The sequence below is a fragment of the Danio rerio genome, chromosome 5 (genome assembly GCF_052040795.2).
Source record: "Danio rerio strain M-AB ecotype USA chromosome 5, GRCz13ab, whole genome shotgun sequence".
NCBI classification, from domain to species: Eukaryota; Metazoa; Chordata; class Actinopteri; order Cypriniformes; family Danionidae; genus Danio; species Danio rerio.
Window position 1 is genome coordinate 30,897,501 of NC_141025.1, and position 26,108 is coordinate 30,923,608.

Genomic DNA, 26,108 nt, shown 5'->3' on the forward strand with positions numbered 1-26,108 from the left:
TGTAGGACCCTGGATGCAGAACTATTTTTACATATTTTCATTATACAGATCAAATGTTTGTGTTTAGGAGTATAGGAGTTGTTATATACTGTGTGTGTGTGTGGCCTCACTTGTGTGTTTGTGAATGTATATGTGATGAACGTGCTGTGTGTGGGTGGTGTGATGTCTTGAAAGTGTAATCGTAGAGTTTGTTAATCCCTTTAAATGTTTGTTTTGTTTAAAATAGGTCAAATTTCTCACACAATTACGAACAGACAAGTAAAATATTAAATTGTGATATATATATATATATATATATATATATATATATATATATATATATATATATATATATATATATATATATATATATATATATATATCACAATTTAATATTTTTCTTGTCTGTTCGTAATTGTGTGTGTGTATATAATATATATAATTTTTTTTTTTTTTTGGAGCAAAAAAGTACATCCAAGATAGAAGTTGGTATTTGCATAATATATATAAGTGTAATGTGTATATTTATGTATTCATGTATAAATACACACACACACAGTTTGGGTCTGCTGCTGTAGAAAGAGAGAGAAAATAAAACTTTTGAAGTGGTTTCTTACCTATACATGACAACCGCCCTTTCTGGGTTAAACAGATCTGAAACCTGTATCATATTCCTTGTCAAAGTTTAAATGGCATCGTAATAGACGTTTAATGAACATCATTGTCATTTCATGAATATCATTTGGGGTTTGGACTGAATTTTTTTTTTTTAACAATCATACAAGTCTTTAACAGGTCCACCCTGTTCTTTAACTCCAGTCCTACTTCGAATGTCTTCAGTTGGTATTTCCTTAACAAAAGATTCTGTTGTAATTCCTTTACATATTAACTTGCATATAAACAAAAAGTTTCCTTGTGGTGTTTTTTGCGTTTTAAAGGGGATTTTGCTGCTATAACAATACACATCTTGTACAGTTACTTGACACCCCCTTTTTGTACATTTTTATAAAACACACCTCGTGTGATTGAAGCAATCTTTCTGCACTGGGATATTTAAAAGGGACTATCTTTTATTTTATTTTTAGACTCTCACAACCAATGATACATATGTGAATGCGTGACTGCACAGGCATCTGAACTTGATCATGCATGTATGAAAGTCTGAATATGTGTCTCACCATGCTTGGATGTCATAAACTATGCCATATGGTGTGTGTGTTCATGTCCGGAGTTTGTGTGTGCGTGTGATTATCCAGTCTTTGAACACAGTTTGGCAATACATACAGTACATGGTTCCTCATACGCTTTTAGCTTGTGAATGTATACATGGCATGTGTGGATCTTTGCAGTGTTTTTGGGGGTAATTGTGCATATATGTTTATACATTCATAGCCATATGGCCGTGCATCATGGGCTTCCCCATCCCAGCATGCTTTGTGGCTCTGGGCCCTGAGGGCTAGCTGGCTTGATGACCATATTCTCTGGGAAGCCTAACTAAATATAGAGTAATTGAGCGCTGTGCGGAGACTGTGAACTGGATTACTACACACAAAAATGCATACACTGGTGACTTTTGCAGTAATTATTTATTTTTTTTAAATATAACCAAGGATGCTAAATGCATGAAAAAGTAGCGCATGAATATAATCCTGAACATGAAACGATGTATAAATGTAAATATGATAAATATGTACTGTATCTATTGCAAATTACAAATTCTGAGCTACACTTGTCTACCACAAAATGATTTGATTTATTTTGTTGAAGTGAAGGTCGGGCTTGTGAAGAAACTGCAGGGCCGTTTGTGTAGTGGTGAATTGGGTAATTTAATCGTAGCAGTGTGAAAATAAATATGAATAATCATAAATAAATTTGAACACTCATACATTTAGACATTTAACATTACTCTAATTTTGTATGTGTGTGTATATGTAAATGTATGTGTATACACTCATCGGCCTCTTTATTATGTACACCTGTCCAACAGCTAGTTTACGCAATTTTTCTAATCAGTCAGTCACATGGCAGCAAGTCAATGCATTTAGGTTTTTCAGACATGGTCAAGATGATCTGCTGCAGTTCAAATCGAGCATCAGAATGGGAAAGAAAGGTGATTTAAGTGACTTTGAACGTGGCATGGTTGTTGGTGACAGACGAGCTGGTCTGAGTTTTTCGTAAACTGCTGATCTACTGGGATTTTCATGCACAGCCATCTCTAGGGTTTACAGAGCATGTTGCGAACAAGAGAAAATATCCAGTGAGAGGCAATTCTGGGAGCACAAATGCCTTGTTGATGGCACAGGGGAATGGCCAGACTGGTTCGAGCTGATAGAAAGGCAACAATAACTCAAATAACCACTTGTTACAACTGAGCTATGCGGAAGAGCATCTCTGAATGCACAACATGTCAAACCGTGAGGCGGAGGGGCTACAGCAGCAGAAAACCACACCGGGGTGCCACTTGTGTCAGCTACGAACAGGAAACTGAGGCTACAATTCCCAAAGGCTCTCTAAAATTGGACAAAAGAAGATTGGAAAAATGTTGCCTGGTCTGATGAGTCTCGACTTCTGCTGCAATATTCAGATGGTAGAGTCAGAATTTTGGGTTAACAACATGAAAGCATGGATCCATCCTGCCTTGTATCAACGGTTCAGGCTGCTGGTGGTGGTGTAATAGTGTGGGGGATATTTTCTTGGCACACTAGTACCAATTGAGCATCATGCCAACGCCACAGCATACCTCAGTATTGTACCTCATGTCCATCCCTTTATTACCACAATGTACCCATCTTCTGAAGGCTGCTTCCACACCATGTCATAAAGCGTGAATCATCTCAGACTGGTTTCTTGAACATGCCAATTAGTTCACTGTTCACAAATGGCCTCCACAATTACCAGATCTCAATCCAATAGAGCATTTTTGCCATGTGGTGGAACGGGAGATTCTGCAGCATCTTTGTGATGCTATTATGTCAATATGGATCAAAATCTCGAAGGAATATTTCCAGTACCTTATTGAATCTATGCCACAAGTGTTGATGCAGTTCTGAAGGTAAAAGTGGGTCTAACCCTGTACTAGTTAGGTGTACCTAATATAATGGCCAGTGAGAGTATGTTTATGTATATTTGTGTTTTTATATTGTGTATATGAATTATTTGTATTAAAAGTTTGAGGCAAAGTTTCTGACATTTGAAACGAGTAAAAAAAATGGATTGAATCAACTGTTTTCTGTAAGATCATGCGACACTGAAGACTGGATAAAAGAGCCTTAAAAATGCTCAGTTTTGTCATCACGTTACCTTTAAAAAAAACACAACCTATAATATAGTTTTATTACCATATTGTCCTATACCTACTACTTTTCAACTGTTATTTATACTTTATTATACTTTTATGATGCAGACTCTTTAACATTTGCAACAACAAGCAGAATTGGATCCAGTAAACATTAAGGTTTGTTTGCTTGTGATGCTTTGATACAGTACATTGTCTGATAAGTATAGTGTGATCAGCAAAGGCTTCCTGTACTTTGAACAATCCGCATAATCTGCATTTCCCTGATCTCTGACGTGTGACTTCTCTGTTCTTGAGTCTTGTCATTGCCTTTTTTGTTAGGTGTGAGAAAAGCACGTCTATAGCCTCGTAGTCAAATGTCACTCTGGTTCATTCGTAGTATTTCCCATATCAGTTTGTGAATCACTTTTTCCGATCCTGAGCTAGTGGAAACTGAATGTCGGCGGTCACGTGAGACTGAATGCGTCTCCACAGCAGTTTGTATTTCCACTAAATACTCATCACTTATCAAAAAACTCAGCTTTTTGTAATTTAGTTTGTTTGTTTTTTCTGCTTTCTTCAAACCTCAGGCTGCGTTTTCAGTTTGACTGCAAGTTTTCAGACAGATCCGTTTCCCCTGAGAGTCAGTCAGACTGTGTGATTTTTAGAGCTTTTATAAAAAGACACTAATTAGATTTAGAGGATAATTTAATTGGCTCATGAAAAAAAAAGCCTTCGAGATGTCAGCTGACACACGAGGAAATGACATAGTGCGTTTAGCGTGACCTTAGATTGGATTAGATGTCGTTTTGCAGTATAGATGTGAACCGAGGAAATATTATCATCCTACACATGAGAAGATTATGTAATTATCCCCACCAATAATGGACTTCTTCAAGCTGTGTGTGTGCGCGCATGAAATAGAGAGGCCTTGCACAAATAAAAGGGGGTCTGACTGTGACTTTGTGAAATTATTGTTCTGTATAGGTGTCAGATAGCTTTTAATTACGCCTTTGAGTTCTGTATGATGAAAAACCAAGAATAAAGGAGAACTCAAGACAGAGAGGAGACTGTGGGGAGCGTTTTATGAACTGAGAGAGACAGCGACATTTCCTTTTTCATCACAGTTTTCAAACCACAGACCAAGAGATATTATTTTCCACACTGATCTTTTTAAGGCAGACACCTGCTAAATGAGTCGGGCTGGGTGTACATTTGTGAAATGCAGTGGTGGTAAATTTAGAGGGTGTTTCTTTCACTCCTGAAATATAGCATACACTCAAAAAAAAAAAAAAAAAAAGATTACTGCTGCTTGTCTCAACTACTTATTTAAAATGAGATACAACAACACAATTCTTGTCATTTCTTTGGTCAATTTATTTGTTTTATGTTCGGTCCACTTAAATTTGTAAACCAATAAGTTCACTTAAGCGTTTTGTGTTGGTCCAACTTCTGGGTTAGGGGATTTGTAGTTTGTTGTGGGATTGATTTAAGAGAGGGAAATGTTGACAATAAAAGTAATATAAGGTGTTGAAAGTTAATACAACGACTTGTAAGAGTTTAATCTTCACTTTATTTCGAAGATTTTGAAGATTTTTATGTAATGCTTTGAGTTTTGAGATTACCACCTTGCTAAAGCGCCCATGCTTCGGGTGTTGGCAGCTTAATTTACACAAAATTGGTTTGTTGCTTTGCTCAGTGAGCAATAACTGTCCTAAAATGCGTCTCAATCAACTGTAACTCATGAAATATGCTTAAAATGGCTGTTTTAGTTCATTAAGGATAACTTTAAATAAAACTAAGAGACTTTGAAATGTTCAACACATAGTAGACATGCATGATATTATCAGACCTTTGAGTTTAAGTAAAAATAAAAACTATAAAATAAACTTTTATTTGATAAAATCATGTTGGATCGACTCGATTGCATTTAATTGTGTAAATAGTCTTTTAGCTGTTGCTAAATAAATTTATTAAATTTAAATAGATTTTGTCCAATGAGTTATTTTTTTAAGTTAAGTGTATATTATGTACCGTTTAAACTTAATTAGGTCGGTGTGCTTTTTTAAAAAGGTTCACTTCACCAAACCTGCATTTATCTGCAATGAAACAATAAAAAAACATTAAATATTATTATTATTATTATTATTTAATTACAAATGTTTATTTGTGTTAGACAAAATGGTAAGAAAACGTTCATGTGACTTGATCAGAAAAATTTATTATTTTAAATAAGTGTTTAAGAAAAATATTACAGATTGAATTTTTTTTCAGTTATTGTAACATTACGATTTCTGTAGGTACCCTTTTAAAAAAATTACTTCTTGTATTTATCAATATAAATTTGTCAATACATTTTTAGATTTTTAGGTATTTTATTTTTTGTTATTTATATTTTATTTTTATATTTTTAAATAAAAATGATAGGTGACAGTAAACTAATTTGGCACACATAATTTTTTTTTATTGTTGTTTTGTATTAAATTTAAAAAATATTATATTTATTAAAATACATATTGTATACATAATAAAAAATATTCCTATTTATAGATAATTGTACTTTCTTCGTGCGATAAAGATCTCTATATCTAATACCTAAACTTTTGAGGAATATTACTCATCCTTTTATTGCTCCCAGTGTATGCTTCAACTCTTATAGGTTGCTTTGGCTCATATGACCCTCTTTAAAATAATCTGCAAAAGTAAGCCTCTTTAATATTCATAAATGTCCATAAATAAGTGATTATCCAGCTTTCCCAGTGATGTTCAGGAGACGGTCTAGACTCTTATCACAGAGCTTGCTTAGCCTGCATAAGTGTGATTTCATGCACGATAAACCATATATTCTTAAACCGAGATGTGGACTACTGAGGAACATCTCTGAGAAATCAGATCTCTGAGAAAACTCCTTAGCACTAATGTACTGATAAACATCCTCCGGAAAGAAGGCCATTGATTTTGTGACCAGTACAGCAATTGAGCTGATCTCTCTCTCTCTCTCTCTCTCTCTCTCTCTCTCTCTCTCTCTCTCTCTCTCTCTCTCTCTCTCTCTCTCTGTTACAGGCTAAAAGCTCTGGTTTCGACTGGGGGCAGAAATGTACAAGCAGCCTGTGACTGGTGAGTTTTGCATGTGCACACACACCCACACACAGACACGTATGCACATGAACCATGTTGTGCCCTGAGCCACACACACTCTCTCTGAGCTTTAAAATGGTAATGCGTTTTATTCTAGAATCATTACATTAGACCTGATCACTTATACAGATGAAATCAGCTTCACGTTGTAATGGTTTACTGCTGCCCTCTGGCGGTGGGGAATTGGAAATGTGTTTACAGCTGATCTGTTTAAGGGATGGTACACTCCAAAACGAAAAAGCTCCCAATATGTACACATCATTACATTTAACTGAGTGGTTATACGCCTTTATTGGTTTCTTTCTTCTGTTGAACACAAAAGAAGATATTTTGAAGCTGGAAACTTGTAACCATTGGCATTCAGACACTATAGAAGTGTCAGCTTTTCTCGAGAGGAAAGAAAGCCATACAGGCTTGGATCAAGTAAAGCATGTTAGAGATAAAATAATTTTCATTTTTGGTAGAACTCTTCCTATAAAAAAAAAAGATATGTGCTTGAGTTCCACTGAAGTTGAAAAGGGTAAAAGACAACCAACAAACTACTAGTTATCATAAAAAAAAATATTATTTGGTATTTAAAACATTTCATATACAAAATGCTTATATATGCTAGTGATCAATTATTTAGGTAAATCTGCACTAATTTGCATACATTTCTAGCACAAAAATCTGAACATTGGATTAAGTCAGGTTTAAACTTTAAACCTGACTTTTTAGGTCTTTTTAGGTCACAGTTTTTTTTAATTTTTTGTTGTTGAAACGTTCGAGTCAAAAGTTTCTAAAGAAGGTTATCTTTCTTTCTCATCACTCCATAATTAGAAAAAAATTCTAGCCAGAAATAAACACCTTTGTAGAATCAAATATCCCTCATGAATAACCTTCAGAATATAAATGAGTTAAACTGCTGCTGTAAGTGCTGCTGAAGTGGAGATTTAAGGCTTAGTACATGGGGAAAAACTTCACAAAATTTTCCCAATCCCAATTTTACCCCTTAGCCCTTTTCCTTAACCAATTCCCAATTTGAAGGTGTAGGGCTAAGGGGAAGGGCTAGATAGCCCTTGAAACAGAGATGTGTCAGGACCCCACTCGAAACCAAGGAGCATGAACATTTCCCAGAATACACCAACGGCTGCAAACGGAAGTCAGGAGATCCACAAATTAGTATTTTTGTCACTATTACAAATTTTTACAACGAACAAACCACCATGCTTTAAAAAACAACAACACCAAAATAAAAACGCTAGATAATTTCACTATTTATAATGCATAATCATAACTCCTGTACAGTAGTCCCACATCATTCTGTCACTCGATGACACTCGAATACCCTGTCAGAAAAGTCTAGTGGCTGGGAATGAGCTTTTTCACAGTGTCCGCTAAATGTTATGTTTTATTAGTGTGTTTACATAGATGAATATGGAAACTGTGTATATGCACAGTATAGTTATGATCTTATTGCCACATTATATCATTATGATAACATGATATTGTTGCCTTCAGTGATTTCCTGAAGAAAAATAACAAAAAATAACGTAACTGGTATAACTACAGCAGTCGTCATCATCGATCCCATATGAAGTAAGAGATTGCAATGATGACCTATGAAGACGTGTAGGTGCTGTTGTGGTGTCCCATTTCCTAGGGATTAAATTTGAAGGGGTATGGGTAAAAAATTTAATTGGGATCAGTGTTGGGTTACTTTTAAAAAGTAATCGATTACAAATGACTGATTATTACACAAATTGTAATCTGATTACTTCATGTAAAAAGTAATCAAATTAATAATTACTTTACTTTGAAGTTGCTTTTAAAACGTATAAAATATACCTTTGAAAATACAAAATAATACTGCAGCTCTTTTGATAATTTAATATTCTCTGAAAAACATTGCAATGGGTTGATCACAGCAGCTTTACATGTTCAAAAGAGCTAAAGAGATAGTTCGCCCAAAACTTAAAATCCTCTCATTATTCACTTTTTCCAAAATTCGAGTTAAAAGCAGTCGACAGTTTTTAGACTGGACATAGACTGACTTTCACAACAAGATTTTAGTTTTTACGCTCAATGAAATCAAACTAATGTCAGTATTTCCACCTAAAGAAGCAACCTCTCTCAACAGCAACTTTTTCATCTTGCGTTCTCCAACAATTTTAAAGCGCATGATTAACTGATGCTGCAACAGAAAATTTAAAAGAAGCATTTGATTTTTCTTAATATTATATTTGTAACGCAATTACATTGACTTTTGCAACTGTAATCAAATTACATACATGTGAAGTGTCATTTGTTACATTACTGCTTTCCACAAAAATGTTATGAGTTCTACAGTAACGTGTTACTGTTATCCATTTACACCCAACTCTGATTGGGATTGGGCGATAGTCTGCAGTGCCTTGCTTTAACCAAAAGTGAAACTGCTGCACATCTTTTCATAATATCTTGGCAAAGCATCAGACATGACATAATTGACTGTTTCCGCAGGTTGTTCTCCCATGTGGATGATCCGTTTCTGGATGATCCTCTGCCCAGGGAGTATGTGCTTTACCTGAAGCCCAGCGGTCCTCTCCTTAACCAGCTCTCCAACTTCTGGCAGCAGAGTCGCATCACATGCGGCAAGAACAAAGCCCACAACATCTTCCCTCACATTACCCTCTGCCAGTTCTTCATGGTTAGAGCGCTTTATCAACATATTCAGTCAAATATGTGTCTGTATTAGCACTGTTCTTCAGTGGTATGTGGGATAGTTCACAGATTGAATTTCTGTCAACTTTTTATCATTCTTGTCTTGTTCCAAAGCTGTATAAATCTATTTTAGCTGTTAAACATAAGAGAAGCTTTGGAGAATGTTAATCACGGCTCTGTAAGGGCCGGGACACATCAAGCTGATGCCAAACAATTAGCAAAAAATGAAACCCAACTGTGTTCAAGTCAAGTCAAGCTTTATTGTCATTCCGCTACATGTGTGGACATACAGAGGTGTCTCACAAGACAACGGTGCTACATAATTTATTCATAAATACAAATGCAAACAAAACACTGGACTAATTTAAAAAAAATATATGCATAAGTAACATGTACCAAAATGCTTGAACATCCCAAAGAGACAAAAGCTGACTGAAACAAGAGCCATGTTCTGCACCTGTGCAAGAGGATGTGTCTTTCTGCTATGTGTGGGCAGTTTTCTCATCTTGCAAAAAGTAAATCAAACTTTCAACATGGACAAACAAAACAAACAAAGCAGCATTGTAGTACCATTATTACAGTAGGTGTCACTCACATCCGAAGGATTCACTCTTGCTAATATGTCTGATAATATAATATTCCATATCATTTGCAATTTTTTGAGAAATGTAGCAAAATTATAGCCAGCCTCTTTCTGAACTTTCGTGGCTTTAAATACTTGCTTGTTATGTACCTTCACGATGTCACACACATGCTCTCATCCGATCTGATTTGTTGCTGAATAACCGGTCAGAGCGCTTTCTTCAGCCGATGGCTGCTCCAATGTTAACCGGATTAGGGGTGATGTGTAGAATTCACGTGTGGAATACACACACGCACATCACGGTCATTTCGCTTTTCCTGAACCTTTTGATTTTGGACATACAGAAAGCGACTCGCATCCATCTGCCGCAAAAATGTTATAAAAATTCAGAACATCACGTGATGTCTGCAGAAGCTGTGTTTGGAGGATGCAAGCAGACATTATTATCACTGTGACTGCCCTGGCTCAAAACCGCTTGTCTGCAAGGTACAGTACGTGATATACAGACATACACACATACACGAATGAACGTTATGAAAATGATAGTTTGATGTACACTTGACGGTTCACTTCTGCTATTTGGCACTATTGCATTCATACCAGAAGTGAACCGGAGCAGAGTTTGCGTGAACTGTTCCCTAGACCACATCTTTCAGGTGGACTCTGGTACGGTTCGTGGGTGTGCACCCGAGTTCAGAAGACACGTTCACACTAGCTAAACCTACCGTTGTCTGACGTCAAACAAACCTGAGTGCGGACCAAAAGTGCTACTATGAAAGCACCCCATGTCCCCCTTACTGTTTTATCAGTCGCATCACTAGCTGTTAGCATCACTCTTCCATTTCAGTTATCATGAAACAAATGACACAACACATAATAGCTGCATCTGAAAGCTCTAAAATGAAGCCAGCGTTCTAAGCCAGGGACTTCAAGAGACATCAAAATCCAAATTCATCTTTACTTCGAGTCTTGGTAGCTACCGAGGCAGCTTAGATTTGTTCTTTGCTGCCCTCAATTTTCCACAATTCTGTGCATTCCATTAAAATTTTTATAAATAATTTTTGTAAATTTTTGACCAACATTTTCTACTTTTATTGGCATTTCTAAGAAGAAATGAATATTGTAGTAAGCAAATATTCCCTTAGAAATTCACCATAGCTTTTTCTATTTTGTTGTACATGATCAAATTATGTTGTCTTCGTAATCGGTCTGAAATCAGTTTGATGAGATGCCTCTGCTTCCAGAGTCTCTGGCTGACAGGACGGCAAAGCAACAGGTTAGCTGCCTAAGCTTTTGGTTGGAAACACAGCCTTGATCATGGCCTTCTACATCCTCCAGTTGTTAATTTTGTTGATCGCAGCCCTTTATGTCGCTGTTGGTTTGCTTAGATTACTTCACATTTAGTAATGATCTAAACGCAACCAGGAAAATGGGGAAATTGTTCTCCGGGAACTAGGCCTGGTGTTCTTGTAACTACCCTGTGTACTGTAAAAGCCCTTTATGTTATGTTGCATGACTGTAGGACTGTGTCTGTCTCCTGTACCTGTAGTGTGCAGATGGTAAAGTGGATGCTCTGGGTGAAGCTCTGCAGACTGTGGTGGGCAACTGGAAAGGCCGTTTCCCCTCCCCGCTCCCCCTGGAGTTCTACTCATCCTCAAACTTCATTGGCCTCTTTGTGGAAGAAAAGGTGGCTGAGGTGATTAAGAGCTTCGCTGCAGACTTTGCTACTGAAGCAGCTTCCAAAGCAGGTGTGTGTGTGTGTGTGTTTGTTATTGGCATGACTCCCTGTAAATAATGATGACACGGTGGAGCAATAGTCTTCAAGCATCCTTCTTACCTCTTGCAATTCAATTAAAATCTCAGTGCGCTTTATAAACACGAAAGAAAATCTGTCTTGTATTGCCGAAGAGTTTGTTCAATGTAACATCATTTCTTTTTCTATGTAGATGTTCACGTGGAGCCCCATAAGAAGCAGCTCCATGTAACCCTGGCCTACCACTTCCAATCCAATCATCTTGCATCTTTAGAAAAACTTGCCAAAGGTGTAGACATAACTCTGGGCTGTGACTGGCAGACTGTGCTCCTCTCACGGGACATCCGATTCGCCAATCATGAGGTGGTCTAATTGTTGTCATCCATTATTTATTTTGATAACTTCCTGTAGCTGTGTTTCTCAACCACATTTCTGGAGGACCACCAACACTACATGTTTTTGAGGTCTCCTTAGTCCGTCAACAGCCATTACAGGTCTTTCAGTCTCTGCTAATGAGCTGATGATCTGAATCAGGTGTGTTTGGTTAAGGAGACACGGAAATGTGTAGAGCTGGTGGTCCTCCAGGAACGTGGTTGAGAAACACTGTCTGATAGGGTCAAGCGTTTTAGCATTTACTTATTAACAAGTAAAAGTGAGAGATCCATAGTGCAATTTATGAGCTTTAATAAATAGAAAAGCACACATCAATCATGTGACATTTTTTGGTTGTACGTACATTAATTTACAATATATTTACCTAAGAAAGTACTGTTAAAATAAAGTAGTGTCATGGGTTAAGGTTCGATTTAGAGGTAGATTCAGGGTTAGTATCTAGTTATTACCCAAGTCGTATAATTACTGAGATAAATGCATAGTATAAAGTGATACCCAAATATTGTTCAAAATATACAACAATACTACTGTTTATTAATGATGTAACTTAGATGTTTTCATTCCAATATAAATTATAAATGATTAAATCATTTCAGTAATTCAGGGGGGCCAAGTCGGAGCACTCACTCTGGTCCCCCGGAAATTCCAAATTGAACCAAAACACTCCATTACAATTGGCTAAAGATTGACAAGGAAAATTCCGGATATTGCAACCTTCAGAACCTGGGAAGTTAAAAAAAAAAATAAAAATAATCATCACTCTGTCTCCTCTCCACCAATTAACTGATGTGTGGAGTTTGGCACAATTTGGCTGCCGCCAGGTCATCCATGTGAATGAGGAGACCTTCTTAATAAAGGGTGATGCTTTATTTTGGTTAGAGATTATAAGTAACTGGGCAATTAGTTGACAAGCAGCAGTCATTAGAGTATCAGTAGATCTGCTTAATATCTGATAACACATTATTTTGACAATACTCCAAAAGTCTGGATGTAAATGTCATTTTATTTTACTAAATTTAACCTAACAATCTTCTTATTCTCTTAGCTGACATTTAAATACAATTAACCATAGAGAGATAGAGACACACTTCATGAGTTTATCACAGATACATTTGATTCAAATTCTGCTGTTGATAATGCTGGATGATTAATGTTTTCATATCTGTGTGTTTGAAGACCCTGCGGGTAATGTACCCCTATGTGCCTCAGAATGATGATGAACTGGAGCTGGTGCCCGGTGACTTCATCTTCATGTCGTCTATAGAGCAGACCACTGCCAGTGAGGGCTGGGTCTACGGGACCTCTATGAGCACAGGGTTATCTGGGCTACTGCCAGAGAACTACGTCAATAGGGCAGATGAGTGTGACACTTGGGTATCTCATGGGTAAGATGAACCATGAAAGAACTAAAGCTAGTTGTTCATTACTGTTCAAGTTTTTTATGATCGGATATATTGCTTAATATACATTATGAATGATTGTGAAAATGGGGCGTCACGTTGGCACAGTGGGTAGCACAATTGCCTCACAGCAAGAAGGTCGCTGGTTCGAGCCTCAGCAGGGTCAGATGGCATTTGTGTAGAGTTTGAATGTTCCCCCGTGTTCACGTGGGTTTCCAGCGGGTGCTCCGGTTTCCCCCACAAGTCCAAAGACATGCAGTATAGGTGAATTGGGTAAGCTTAAATTGTCCATAGTGCATGTATGTTTCCCAGTGATGGGTTGCAGCTAGAAGGGCATCTGCAGCGTAAAACATATACTGGATAAGTTGGTGGTTCATTCCAATGTGGCAACCCCAGAGTAATAAAGGGACTAACCGAAAAGAAAATGAATGAATTGTGAAAATGTTTGTGATTCTACAGAAGATTGCCCTGTGTGCCATTCTACTTTGCTGCTGAGGAGTAAATGATGTCTGCAGCACAAACCGATGACGCATGTCGCTCAAAAATGATATAAAAGTCACATGAAATCCGACATAACCGTTTACACTGTGGTCGCATTGCAAAACATCAGATCCATGTCTGATTTAAGACTACATATGAAAATGGCAAAAATCTGAAGTAAAAGATTAGATTCCATGCGGTTTGGGCTGTTCACACTGTCATCACCTGAGTCGCATGAGGAAAAAGCCAGATTCGGGCCCCATTTGGCTGCAGTGTGAATGTAGCCTTAGCTACGTTTTAAGGAATATTCATTTATTCATTTTCTTGTCAGCTTAGTCCCTCTTTTACTCCGGGGTCGCCACAGCGGAATGAACAACCAACTTATTCAGCACGTTTTTACGTGCTTCAGCAACCCATCTCTGGGAAACACACACACACGTTTGTTTTTGTGAAAATTGGGGACATTACATAGTTTTCCATTCATTTTATACTGTCCAAACCGTATAATATATTACCCTCACCCCACCCCTAAACCCAACCGTCACAGGAGACTGTGTGCAGCTTTACTCTGATTAAACTCATTCTGTAGGATTTATAAGCATTTTGAGAAATGAGGACGTCACCAATGTCCTCATATTTCACCTCCTTTTTGTAATACCTGTGTCATACCCATGTCATTATACAGATTTGTGTCCTGATATGTCACAAAAACATGTACACACACACATACTCTACGAACATTTTAGCCTACCCAATTTACCTTTACCGCATGTCTTTGGACTGTGGGGGAAACCGGAGGAAACCCACGCGAACGCAGGGAGAACATGAAAACTCCACACAGAAACGCCAACTGAGCCAAGGTTCAAACCAGCGACCCTGCAACCTTCTTGCTGTGAGGCGACAGCACTACCTACTGCGCCACTGCGTCACCCCTAAGGAATATAATATGAAAGTAAATATATACTTGAACTATTTTGACTAATGTATTTTTGAAAGGTGGCTCAGTAAGCAAAAGAAGGTTCTTTCAGAAACATTTGAAAATCTTACTTTAAACATTAGATAGTTAGTGTAGTGTCGAGTTGTCATGAGTCTGTAGTCAGGGATGGGCAAAAATACTTTGAAATGTATTTTTAAATAAAATACTTAATACCTCAATTTTTCATGTACCAAAACAAACTATTAAATACAGCAGTATCAAAATAAAATACTACAAAATATTTTTAGACAAGAGTATATCATTTCTTCAAAAAACTTTTTTTTTATCAATAGGCATATTCAATCAATCTCTTCACTGTTAAACTGACTTCAAGTAAATATTGTTTGGTAACAACAGCTTTTTTTCAGAGCAAATTTAAGTGCGCCACTGTAGGACTTGTTTTTATGTTGTTTGTCTTATTTTATTGGCATCTACATCAGCAATTCCAAATCCAAAACCACTATTATATGTGCAGTTTACTCATTCTCTGAAGGTTTTTCAGTTCTCCTTCACCTGGAAAAGTCTCCGTTTACCCCTTAGGGAACACCAGTACACCATCTTTAGCTGTCTTATTATTCTAAAGTTTATCTGAATGTCCACTCGCAGCACTGAGACTGAGAATGATTGATTATGTGCTGAAGGCTCCACATGTTCTTAAGGACTGATATTTTATTCCATCTAATTTCTTAAGCAAAAATACATAACTTTCATCCACGATACAAGCATTGATCACCTTCGTAATCAATTTTCTGTTCTGACCTCAAGCTTAGGCAAATAACTGAGAAGGCAAGAATCTGGGGCCACATTTTTAAGATGTCATCGTGTGTAGACTTCTTACAAAGTATTTTACATTATTCGGCGCCAATAGCCTAGTGGTTAGTGCGTCGACACATAGTACCGAGGTGTTCGTAGCGATCCGAGTTCGATTCCCGTCTCGAGGTCCTTTGCTGATCCTTCCCCTGTCTCTGCTCCCCACACTTTCCTGTCTCTACATCTCCACTGTCCTATCAATAAAGGTGAAAACCCCTAAAAAAATTATAAAAAAAAGTATTTTACAGTATTTTATGAATAAAAAAATACAAGACCCTTAAGTATTTTGATACAAAATAATAAATCATTTTTATAAACCCTATGAAATATAAACTACAAAATACTATTTTGTATTTAAAATAAGTATTTGAAATACTTGTGTCATAAATGCTGCCCATCCCTGGCAGTAGTGACAGCATGATGAAAGCATTTTCTGAAATGTTTACTCTTAACTAATGTCGATCTACTTTTTCAGGTCATTCTCTTTCCTTAATGGAACCCCCCCATCCAATATTAGGGGTGCAATGGGTGGGCTTTTTCTTGACCAGCACTTGGACGGTCGTCTTTTTGATGACCCTATGCCGCTGGATTCCCCCAATCTTAGTGTGATATGTCAGCCTATGCAGGTAGAACACTTTAGGAGAAATGCTGTCTTATTGTGAGTTTTCATGTGTGCTTTTATTCAAGCTATTATTTCTGATTCGTTATAGATGCTGCGCCCCAATCAGTCTCTGTTGCCTAAGAGGACTCTGTTTGTGTGTCGCCATGGTGAAAGAATGGATGTAGTGTTTGGGAAACATTGGATCACTCAGTGCTTTGATGCCAAAGGTCTGAGTTCAGCTTTTCAAATCAGTTCTTTAACTTCTTCCCATGACCAATAAAAGTTTTAAAAGTGAATCTTTATATTTAGCTCTGAGGAATTTCTTCAACTATACACTCACTGGCCTCTTTATTAGGTCCTGCTAGGTTGCAGTTTGGACCTCACATTGCTTTCAGAATGCCTTAATTCTTTGCAGCTAGAAATATCCTGCTGATAATTTGATCCATATTTACATGATAGCATGATGCAGTTGGTGTCTGCACATGATGATATGAATCTCCTTTTCTAGACCTTCCCAAAGGTGCTCTAGTGCAGTGTTTCTCAACCACTTTCCTGAAGGACCACCAGCTCTGCACATTTTCCATGTGTCCTTAACTAAACAGCCTGATTCAGATCATCAGCTCATTAGCAGAGACTGAAAGACCTGCAATGGGTGTGACAGACACAGGCGACATCCAAAACATGAAGTGCTGGTGGGCCTCCAGGAATGTGGTTGAGAAACACTGCTATAGTGGATTGAGATATGGTAGCTGTAGAGGACATAGGAATTTAGTGAACTCCATACCATGTTCAAGAAAGCAGTTATAATAACAAATTTGATCATTTGAGCTTCGTGATGTAGTGTTTTTCTAATAGTAGTAGCCATAAGAGGACATAAGTAGATCATAATGGGATGTACATGCTCAGAAAAACAATACTAATACTGGCAAATCACTACCAGCAGCAGCCTCGATACAAAGCCTTAACCAAATTCTGACCATGCTATCTGAATATCACAGCAAAAATAAAGACTCATCAGACTGGGCAACCTTTTGTCTGTCTTATGTTGTCCATTTTTGATGAGTATGTTTGAATCGTTGCCTCAAATTTCTATTGTTAGCTGCCAGGAGTGGATCTGCTGCTGTAGCTCATCTGATTTAAGGTTCGACATGTTCTGGAGCCAGTCTGGCCAAACTGATCTACCTTTTCACCTTTTGCATCAGCCAGTACTCAGAACTGCTACTTATTAGATGTTTTTCCTCTTTCGGACCATTCTCTGTAAAAATTCTAGTAGCACAGCAGTTTCTGAAGTACTCGGACAAACCTGTCTGACACCAGCAACCTTGCCATATTCAAAGTCAGCTTTCTCCCATATATTGATGCTTGTTTTGAATTTCAGCAGGTCATCTTGACTAGGCATGGGACGATAACAATTCGAGGTATATCGCGGTTTGGAAATTTCAAGGTTTTAAAACCGTCAAAATTTTCCGCTATACTGTACCATTCCTAAGGTATGAGTAAGAATTTGTTTTTAGGACAGCAATATCTCCAACAGAAAAGATCTCCAAAAGTTTCCATTTGAAATTGTAAAAAAAAAAAAAAAACTGTGTTTTTGAAACAAATAAAGAAAGCAGAAGTCTATAATTCATTTCGATTACTGCTCCAAAATAATTAAAATGCTTCTCAAATTAAAATATGTGTTGTACAAAGTGGAAATTTTTTTTTGTTGTTTTTTTTACCCAGAAATTAAAAAAGAACATATTTTAGGGCAGTAGTTTCCATACTGTGATACCGTGAAACAGTGATGTTTATATCTAAGGTTATCACACCATCAGAATCTTATATCGGCCCATGCCTAGTCTTGACCACATCTACATGTCTAAATACATTGTTGTTGTCATGTGATTAACTAATTAAAATTATTAAATATTTTGCATTAATACACAGTTAAACATGTACAGTTGTGCTTAAAATTTTAGCTATGTTTTTGTTTTGTGCTATATGTAAGCAAAAATATCCTGCTGAGGACAACATTAAATAAAAAAATGACATACAGTTTGTTAGATCTCTCTTATTTAGTAAAAAATATTAACTTTTCAACGTATACTTCGAGGAGTATGTAAACTCTCGAGCACAACTGTATACCTAATAAAGTAAGTCGATAAAATGAAAGTAAAAATAAGGAAGTCATGAACATTCATTTTGAGAACCCTGTTAATGTTTAATAGTTATAAATGAGTGTTCTTGTTTTGTTTATTGAGCAGGTCGATATGTGCGGTCAAACCTCAATATGCCTCTGAGTCTCCCAGCGAGGAGTGGTGGGTATAGAGACTATGATAAAGACTGTCCTATCACTGTGTTTGGATCCACACAGGCTCGCCTAGTCGGTCAGTCCCACATGACTGTTAAATATGCATTTAGAGCAAAAATTTATTTTCAAATTGCCAACAGACTTGTATTTACTTAATGTGTGCTATGCATTTCAGGGGAGGCTCTTTTTGAAAGTCACACAGTGGTGGACTTTGTATACTGTTCTCCATCTCTGCGCTGTGTGCAAACAGCACATAATATCCTCAGAGGTAAAACACCTTTATTCTTTCATCTTTCTTTTTATTCCTTCAGGAATTACTTTGTACTTCATTAACCATGGCAGAGTTCACCGCTAAAGCAGTTTCTGCCCATGCTTCTTTCTAAATCATGGACTTTCTGTCTTAGGTCTTCAGAAGGATGGCAAGACTAAGATCAGAGTTGAGCCAGGTTTGTTTGAGTGGACTAAATGGGTGTCGGGTACCTCATTACCTGCCTGGATCCCTCCTACAGATCTGGCAGCTGCTAACCTTAGTGTGGATACAACATACAGGTATGTTATTATTATACATTCCCTCAACTATATATCCTTTTTTGCTACAATATTTGATTGTACTTTTGCTTATTGATAGTGTTATCGGTTGTCTACATTTGTTTTCTTAAGCAACTTCCTGCAATTAAATGGACATTTTATTTATTATCAAGTTGTCTTGTTCCTCTCCAGACCTCATATACCCATCAGTAAACTGACTGTGTCTGAATCTTATGAAACTTACATCAGTCGCAGCTTCCAAGTGACTCGTGAAATACTGTCGGAGTGCAATAATCTGGGTAGGTCATCGGTGTGGGTACTTTTGCAGATTTGTTATCTAAATCTATGCTCATCTGAATGTTGTATGCTTTAAGAAGCTCTCTGTTTTTTATAAACTGTTGTTCTGATGTCAAACAGGAAATACAGTGCTGATTGTGGCCCATGCTTCCTCTCTGGAGGCTTGTACAAGGCAGATACAGGGACTGACCCCACAAAACTCTAAAGACTTTGTGCAAGTGGTCAGAAAGGTAAGAACAATAGTGCATTTTTAAATAAATGTTTCATTTAAATTTTTTAGGAATGTGAGCGTATAAAATTTAAATACAGACAGACAAAAATATTAGTCAAATACAGATGATGTTTAAACAATTACAAAATTACTTGAATTTAGAGTAGGGTTGCCAAGTCTGTGTAACAAAACGAACCCAATTTTGACTAAATAGATACAGCCATATATATTAGGCTTCTGTCGGTAATACATTTTCTTGGTTATTTTTTAAAGCATTTATCACTATATATAGTAAGTAAAAATATTACTGCTATCAGGTAAAATAACAAAAGAGACTAGTGAATTGCTTTTTTTGTATTTACATGTTCAGAGTAAATATTTCCTATTAATTAAATAGCAAAAGGATAATAAAGTAGAATACAGTGCTCAGCATAATTAAGCACACCCCATTTAGAAAATTATTATTTTTATCCATTTCTCAGTGAATATGGGTAATATATATTAGTGCCTTTAAACAAAACAGACTTATTAAACCGATATATTTAGTAATGTAATATTTTAGTCGCCAAACATCTTTAGAAATAGAAATTTATAAATATAAATTTATGCAAAATATTGGATAAATAAATTACAAACTACAACATTTTATTTATTTTTTTGGTTCTCATTTTGCTCTTTTTAAAAAATGTATTTAATATTTTTTTAACCTATGCATTTTGGTGTACTAATTTTGGACTTTTTTTTGTCAGATAAGCTCCAGATTTGACTATGGTACTGAATAGTCTAATGTATATGCACAAATATAAAATTGTAAAGCTTCCTATAGAAAATATTAATTTAAATGAGAGATTTGTGAGGAGTGTACTGAGCACTGTATGTAACACTATACAATTTAGTCTCACGTTAGTTAATGCATTTAATTCAACTGTGAGAAATAGCCATATTGTAGATAAATGCTAAAGTTAATAAATAATACAGCAGAACTGTATTAGTTATTAACTAATATATGACTTTAGTACATTAACTTGATTGCAATGTCAATATTTAATATCATTAACTGTACAGTTAATGAACAAAAGGGAACAAAAGGGTCACATAATTCTCAATGTCATGGGCCAGATTAACATGTGAAAATGTTAACGTTTGGAAGTAAATTACCTTTTACAGTAAGTCTTCAGGCATTCGGTGCTGTTATGAAAAACGAGTGTAAAGGGCACCCATGATGAAAACTTTTGTAAGTTGTTTGGACAGAACTGTGTGCAGGTACAGTTTGTCCACACTCATATTGGGGTGATAATATATACAATAAGACAATAAGTCTCTTTTTTTAATTTACCTGATGTTAAAATAGGATCCAAATCCCTCCCATTTTGTGGCCCACTGCAACGTGATTTAGGAGTGCGGTTTCCCCGCCCACCGAATTGATAGATAGCATCTCCATAGTAATGCGTATAATCATATCAACTAGACAGGACGTGCGTAAAGCAACTGGGATTAAAAGATCTGTTCAGCTCTCTATGATCATCACACTTTCTAACACATTGTGTGTGACTCATCGACGCAGAAAGGCTTGAATTAACTGTAGTTTTTCTCATAAACGTTATGTGAAATCTGCTTCCTTCATGTCTGTCTCTGTGCAGTTTATGTGACACACTCTGACAGGCACGAGGGAGCGGTGGGCGGGGAGGACTAACATTAAAGGCACAGGCAACAAAAACAGCTACAAGATGCTCAGAGCGGAAAATTCCAATATTATGAAAGGTTTAATTAATAATCTTATAGTATTTTGAGCTGAAACTTTACAGACACATTCTGGAGACAGAAAAGACTTATCTAAAATCTTGAAAAAGGGGTAATATTTTCCCTTTAAATACAACAATCTGAAAACTCCTAAAAGGCACTATAATATGAAATAATTGATAATAGGAAATTATTCACAGTATTTTAAGTGCCCACTATATCAATATTGTGCATGAAAATCAGCATGTCTTTTATATACTACAGAGAGAGAAAGAGAAAGTACAATATTGATATTTGATTGAATACCATTCATTAATTTCTCTCTCCTAGATCCCTTATTTAGGCTTTTGCGCTTGTGAGGAGATGGGCGAGACGGGCGTTTGGCAGCTGGTGGATCCGCCCATCCTGCCGCTCACCCACGGACCCAACCACAGCTTTAACTGGAGAGAGACCCTGCTGCAGGACTAAGAGCCTCCGCAAAATCACCTTCACCGCTCTTGCTCCGAAGGCAACAGAGACATGCTTACAGTCTTGTCATCACAGTCCTGCATTACAGACCTAAACAGGTGCAAGCTTCCATAGCCACGTTTTTTGCACAGCAACACTCGCCATAGATGTCCATAATGTGCTCAAACGCCATTTGCCGGCCTGCAAAACAAGCTGCAGCAGAACTCCAACTCGCTTCCAACTGTAGCTAACTAAAAATCGAAGAGCTTCAGAGATGAATGTCGTTCGCAGGACGTAACACGCGCTGATAAACTCAGGTTTCCTGCATTAGCGAGGAGGAAATAGTGTGCAAAAGTTATCAAGTCAACATCCAACACTTCCAAAAATGGATGTCGCTGGATTTTGTAAACTCCATTTATAGGGGACTCTATAGGGGACTACAATTTTTTTTTCTTCTCTGTTACACTGTGAATCAAGTAGACATGCACAAGCCCTCGCGTCAAGATTTACACCTGTTACAAGCCCCACAAAGCAACCTCCTGAAAGCACAAGAATCTAAATCTGGAAATCAGATAGACTGAGACGAAGCAGCTTTAAAGTAGTTTAGAAATGGATTCGGTGGACAGCACATTCGTCCCGTGCCTTGCTGTCATGCTGCTACTGTTAAACACTTTGCAACTATAGGACACTTTGGGAGGACTGTTAGTTAGGGCTTAATCTGAGACAGTATTTACAGAAACTTTTTTTTTTTTTTTTTTGCATGCGGGGTCAGTTTTGCCAAACGAAAAGCTGATAAACCCAGCGCCATCCGAGTTTTAAAATGGCAAATGATTAAGACTTGTTAAGCATCAGCAGCTTAAAGTATGTGCGGCTGCTCCAGAGCGCATTTGCCGAAAAGCTAATGCAAGCTTTACTTTCTGAGCACTTGAAAAACCGAACCAAACAGGAAAGAATGCTTCAACAATGTAAAGAATTGTACATTAACGCATAACGTGTCTGTATATACTAAGTAACTATAGTAAAATCCATTTGGTGTGTTTCACCTATAAATGGAGGAATATAATTGCATTTATTTATGTATCCATATGATAGTTGTAAAGAGAGTATGTTGGTGCTTCAGTTTTTTTTGTTGTTATTTCCTGTTATCGGAATAGAGAACTCAAGCCATAGCAAATGCTGATGATGATAAATCACTATAATGCAGTGTTCCTCTCCACTCCAAGCAATTGCATAAGCATATCTGTTACACTTATTGTAATTTGCCATCTGTGTTACCTGGATTTCTTTACACTTTTAGCCCATGCTTTGATATTTTAGTGATGATATGAAGGCGGCATGCACCGTTTAATATGCATAGTTGCAAAAAGCAAGAGTTTAATGGGATTTTTTTTTTGCGAGGATTTCTAGTGCATTAACTTAAAGGTAAATGTAGATGTTGTGCTCGATCAAATGTGCCAATGATGTTCGATCTTTTATGAATTGTTCAATTTTATTTAATTTTTATTTATATGTTTTCTTTTCATTTTTATTTTAGAATCGATTGTTGGAATGTTGGACCTATGAAAGAGATAATTCACCCAAAATGTCTTTCTGCAGCCTGTATTGCATTTATAACTTCTGTGGCAAGCAAAAGGGAATTTTTCAATTATACTTCGAAATTCTTTTATTTTAAGACACACTGTAAAAATAAATCCATTATTTTGCTTTAAAAAAGTAAAATAATGGCCGTTAAATTAAAGCCATTTACTGTAAAATAACAGCCGTAAAATTACAGACATTTACTGTGAAATAACGGTTGTTAAATTACTGTAAAATAAAGGATGTGAAATTACAGCTATTTATTGTAATAACGGCTGTCAAATTAGATATTTACATTAAAATAACCGCAGTTAAATTACAGACATTTACTGTAACATAAAAGGCCGTAAAATTACTGACATTGACTGTAAATTAACGGTCATTAAATTAGACATTTACAGTAAAATAATGGCCTTTAAATCACAGAGACTTACCAAATATAATGGCCATTGAATTACAGACATTTACCATAAAATAACGGCTTTAAATTACAAACATTTACCATAAAATAACAGACGTTAAATAACAGATATTTCCGGTAAATTTCTGTAATTTACCATCTGTTATTTTATGGTAAATGTCTGTAATTCAACTGCTGATATTTTACAGTAAATATCTGTAATTTATCAGCCGTCATTTTACTTTTGCTGTTGGAAAAAAACTATAAAATAATGTTTTTTTTTTACCATGCATATTTACTGCCCTTCAAGCATAACTTAGCAAATGTATAGGAAACCTCCTGATAAGAACAAATGAAAGCAGCAAAAACACTAGATCAAAAAGTGCCATGGGTTTATACAGTCCAGTATATTCATAATGAATATTAATTTATACTTGCTTTGAGGAGGCCATGTAGCTTTTTTTTAACTGTACATTTGTGTTTTAAACCAATTTTGTAAATATTTAAGTTACGGTTGTTGTTTTAGGGTCCACAGGGTCTAAAGTCTTAATGTCTTAAATCTCAAAAGAAAAATTTTAGGCCTTAAATCTACTGAAATATGGTGCTGTATGTCTTAAATCTTTTGTTAACAGGTCTTAATTTTCCTTTGTTCATGTATAGCTACACAATCTATTAACACCGATACAATCATCAACAATCCATCTCAACAATTTTTTTTCATTTAAAAATATAGCATTTATATACTTTCCTTACAGTAACATTTGTTTAAAAATTCTCTTTATGTAATGCTGAGGATACTGACTTAGATTTTTTATTATTAAATTATTATTATTTTATTATTAAATGTATTAAATTATAATACATTTTTGATAGGACAAGTGAAATTCTTTTCCAACTGGCATATTCGAACAAAATCCTTAGCATTTAGCCCTGTAAAAGTTTAAAATTGCACTCACAATGGTCTTAAAAATGCCTTAAAAGGTCTTAAATTTAACTTTCTAAGACCTGCAGGAACACTGTGATTAAAATTGGGTGGGAAAAAAACTGAAGTTGGATATAAATTACCATGACATTGTTCATACATTGCCATGAAAACTAAAACAAAATGTTCAGTAATCTAGTTGTTCTTAGCAGTTGACAGCCCATTCAAGAACTAGAAATCGATTAATTAAAACTGAAATTGTGGCTTTATTTCTTATAATTACCCATAATAAACATGAAATAAAATAAAAAGGCAATTTGGTGATATTGTTTTGCCTTTGTATCCATTCAGCACGCACTAATTTTGTACAAAATTTCTGCTTTTGTGTTCCACAGAAGAAAGGAAGTCATACAGCGTTTCGTTTTCTGGGTGAAGTGTTTCTTTCAATTGTTTCAGATTACAGGGAGCCTAAGACAAATCTGTCTTCATTAATTTGACATTTTCCAGCTCAACAGTAACACAACCTTCTAAATGCTTCCTACTCATGAATTTAAATGAACACATTTATCTCAGCACAGATGACTTTATGTGAACTTTTGGAGATTTTTAATTATCCAAACCAGTGTATGTGTATGTATGTGTGTGTCTGTGGGGGATGTGTTTGAGTGTTTGTTAATGTGCCGGAAGCTGAAAATGGGCTTCTCCAACAAAAATAATGATGCTATTAAATCTCCCTTGTCCATCATTACAACATGTCTACCGTATATAGATCCTCGTTCTTCCAAAAAATAAAAATAGTTAGACACATTTGCCCCCTGATGACACAACTTGACGCTGTGTGTTTTCAGGATGATATGTGCAACAGTGTCTGAATATCTGAAATTGAAAAGGTGTAATAAGAGCCAAAGTTCTTTAATGATTTTTTCTTAGCATTTTATGACTATTATCAATTTGGCTGTGAGGGTTTGTCTTTATCCTGATGCCGTAAAATTCATGTTTTACCTTAACTAGGCTAATATACAATCAATGCCATTAAAAAATTAAGTATGTAATAATAAATTATAAGAGTGAAATCAGGGTATCGCAGATTGATATTTTAGCTTTGTTGTTTGCTCCTACCTGAAGTGAGTCATGTTTGGTTTGTTTGAGTCAAGTCATCTGGTTTATTTTAAGTTACAAGTTCAATTTTGGGGGCATTTCAGCAGCTTACAAAGGGTTTTTGCATGCAAAAGAAGCAAGATTTGGACCACTCCATGGTGAAAAGTTGTACATGAAGTGACAGCACAAAACATACCCTATATATATTTCAGTGCTCAAAGAATCTGGATAGTAATTCTCCAAAGCATATGTGACATTCTGCCACGAAGCTACCCTTTTAAATACGATTGTTCACATTTATGTTCGATTTATTTTAATGTGCAACGTTTGTAAAGCATGTTTGCCAATAAATCTTCTGTCATCCTGCATTGAAATGTTTCTTTGTTTATATTTTTGTAACCCCTTACACAAGATCTTTGCAATGGCATTAACATTAACAACTAATATTGTTACCACTTTTGCAGTTGATAAGAGCCTTAAGGCAGGGTTTGCTATATTTTTTTGACAGGAAAGAAAATGGAGCTGAGA

General features: G+C 36.2%; 1 protein-coding gene across 1 annotated transcript in view; it reads left to right on the forward strand.

The window, feature by feature from the left end:
* Window positions 1-25,948, forward strand: part of ubash3ba (ubiquitin associated and SH3 domain containing Ba) — a 51,131-nt gene extending 25,183 nt beyond the window's left edge. The window contains exons 2-14 of the mRNA XM_087253565.1: window positions 6,317-6,370; window positions 8,873-9,059; window positions 11,206-11,404; window positions 11,603-11,772; window positions 12,979-13,187; window positions 15,944-16,094; window positions 16,179-16,296; window positions 18,313-18,435; window positions 18,535-18,627; window positions 18,764-18,908; window positions 19,080-19,186; window positions 19,305-19,414; window positions 21,466-25,948. Coding sequence (XP_087109691.1) covers window positions 6,317-6,370; window positions 8,873-9,059; window positions 11,206-11,404; window positions 11,603-11,772; window positions 12,979-13,187; window positions 15,944-16,094; window positions 16,179-16,296; window positions 18,313-18,435; window positions 18,535-18,627; window positions 18,764-18,908; window positions 19,080-19,186; window positions 19,305-19,414; window positions 21,466-21,603 — 1,804 coding nt within the window. The 3' untranslated portion in view covers window positions 21,604-25,948. The remainder of the gene's footprint in view (window positions 1-6,316; window positions 6,371-8,872; window positions 9,060-11,205; window positions 11,405-11,602; window positions 11,773-12,978; window positions 13,188-15,943; window positions 16,095-16,178; window positions 16,297-18,312; window positions 18,436-18,534; window positions 18,628-18,763; window positions 18,909-19,079; window positions 19,187-19,304; window positions 19,415-21,465) is intronic.
* The last annotated feature ends 160 nt before the right edge of the window (window positions 25,949-26,108 follow it).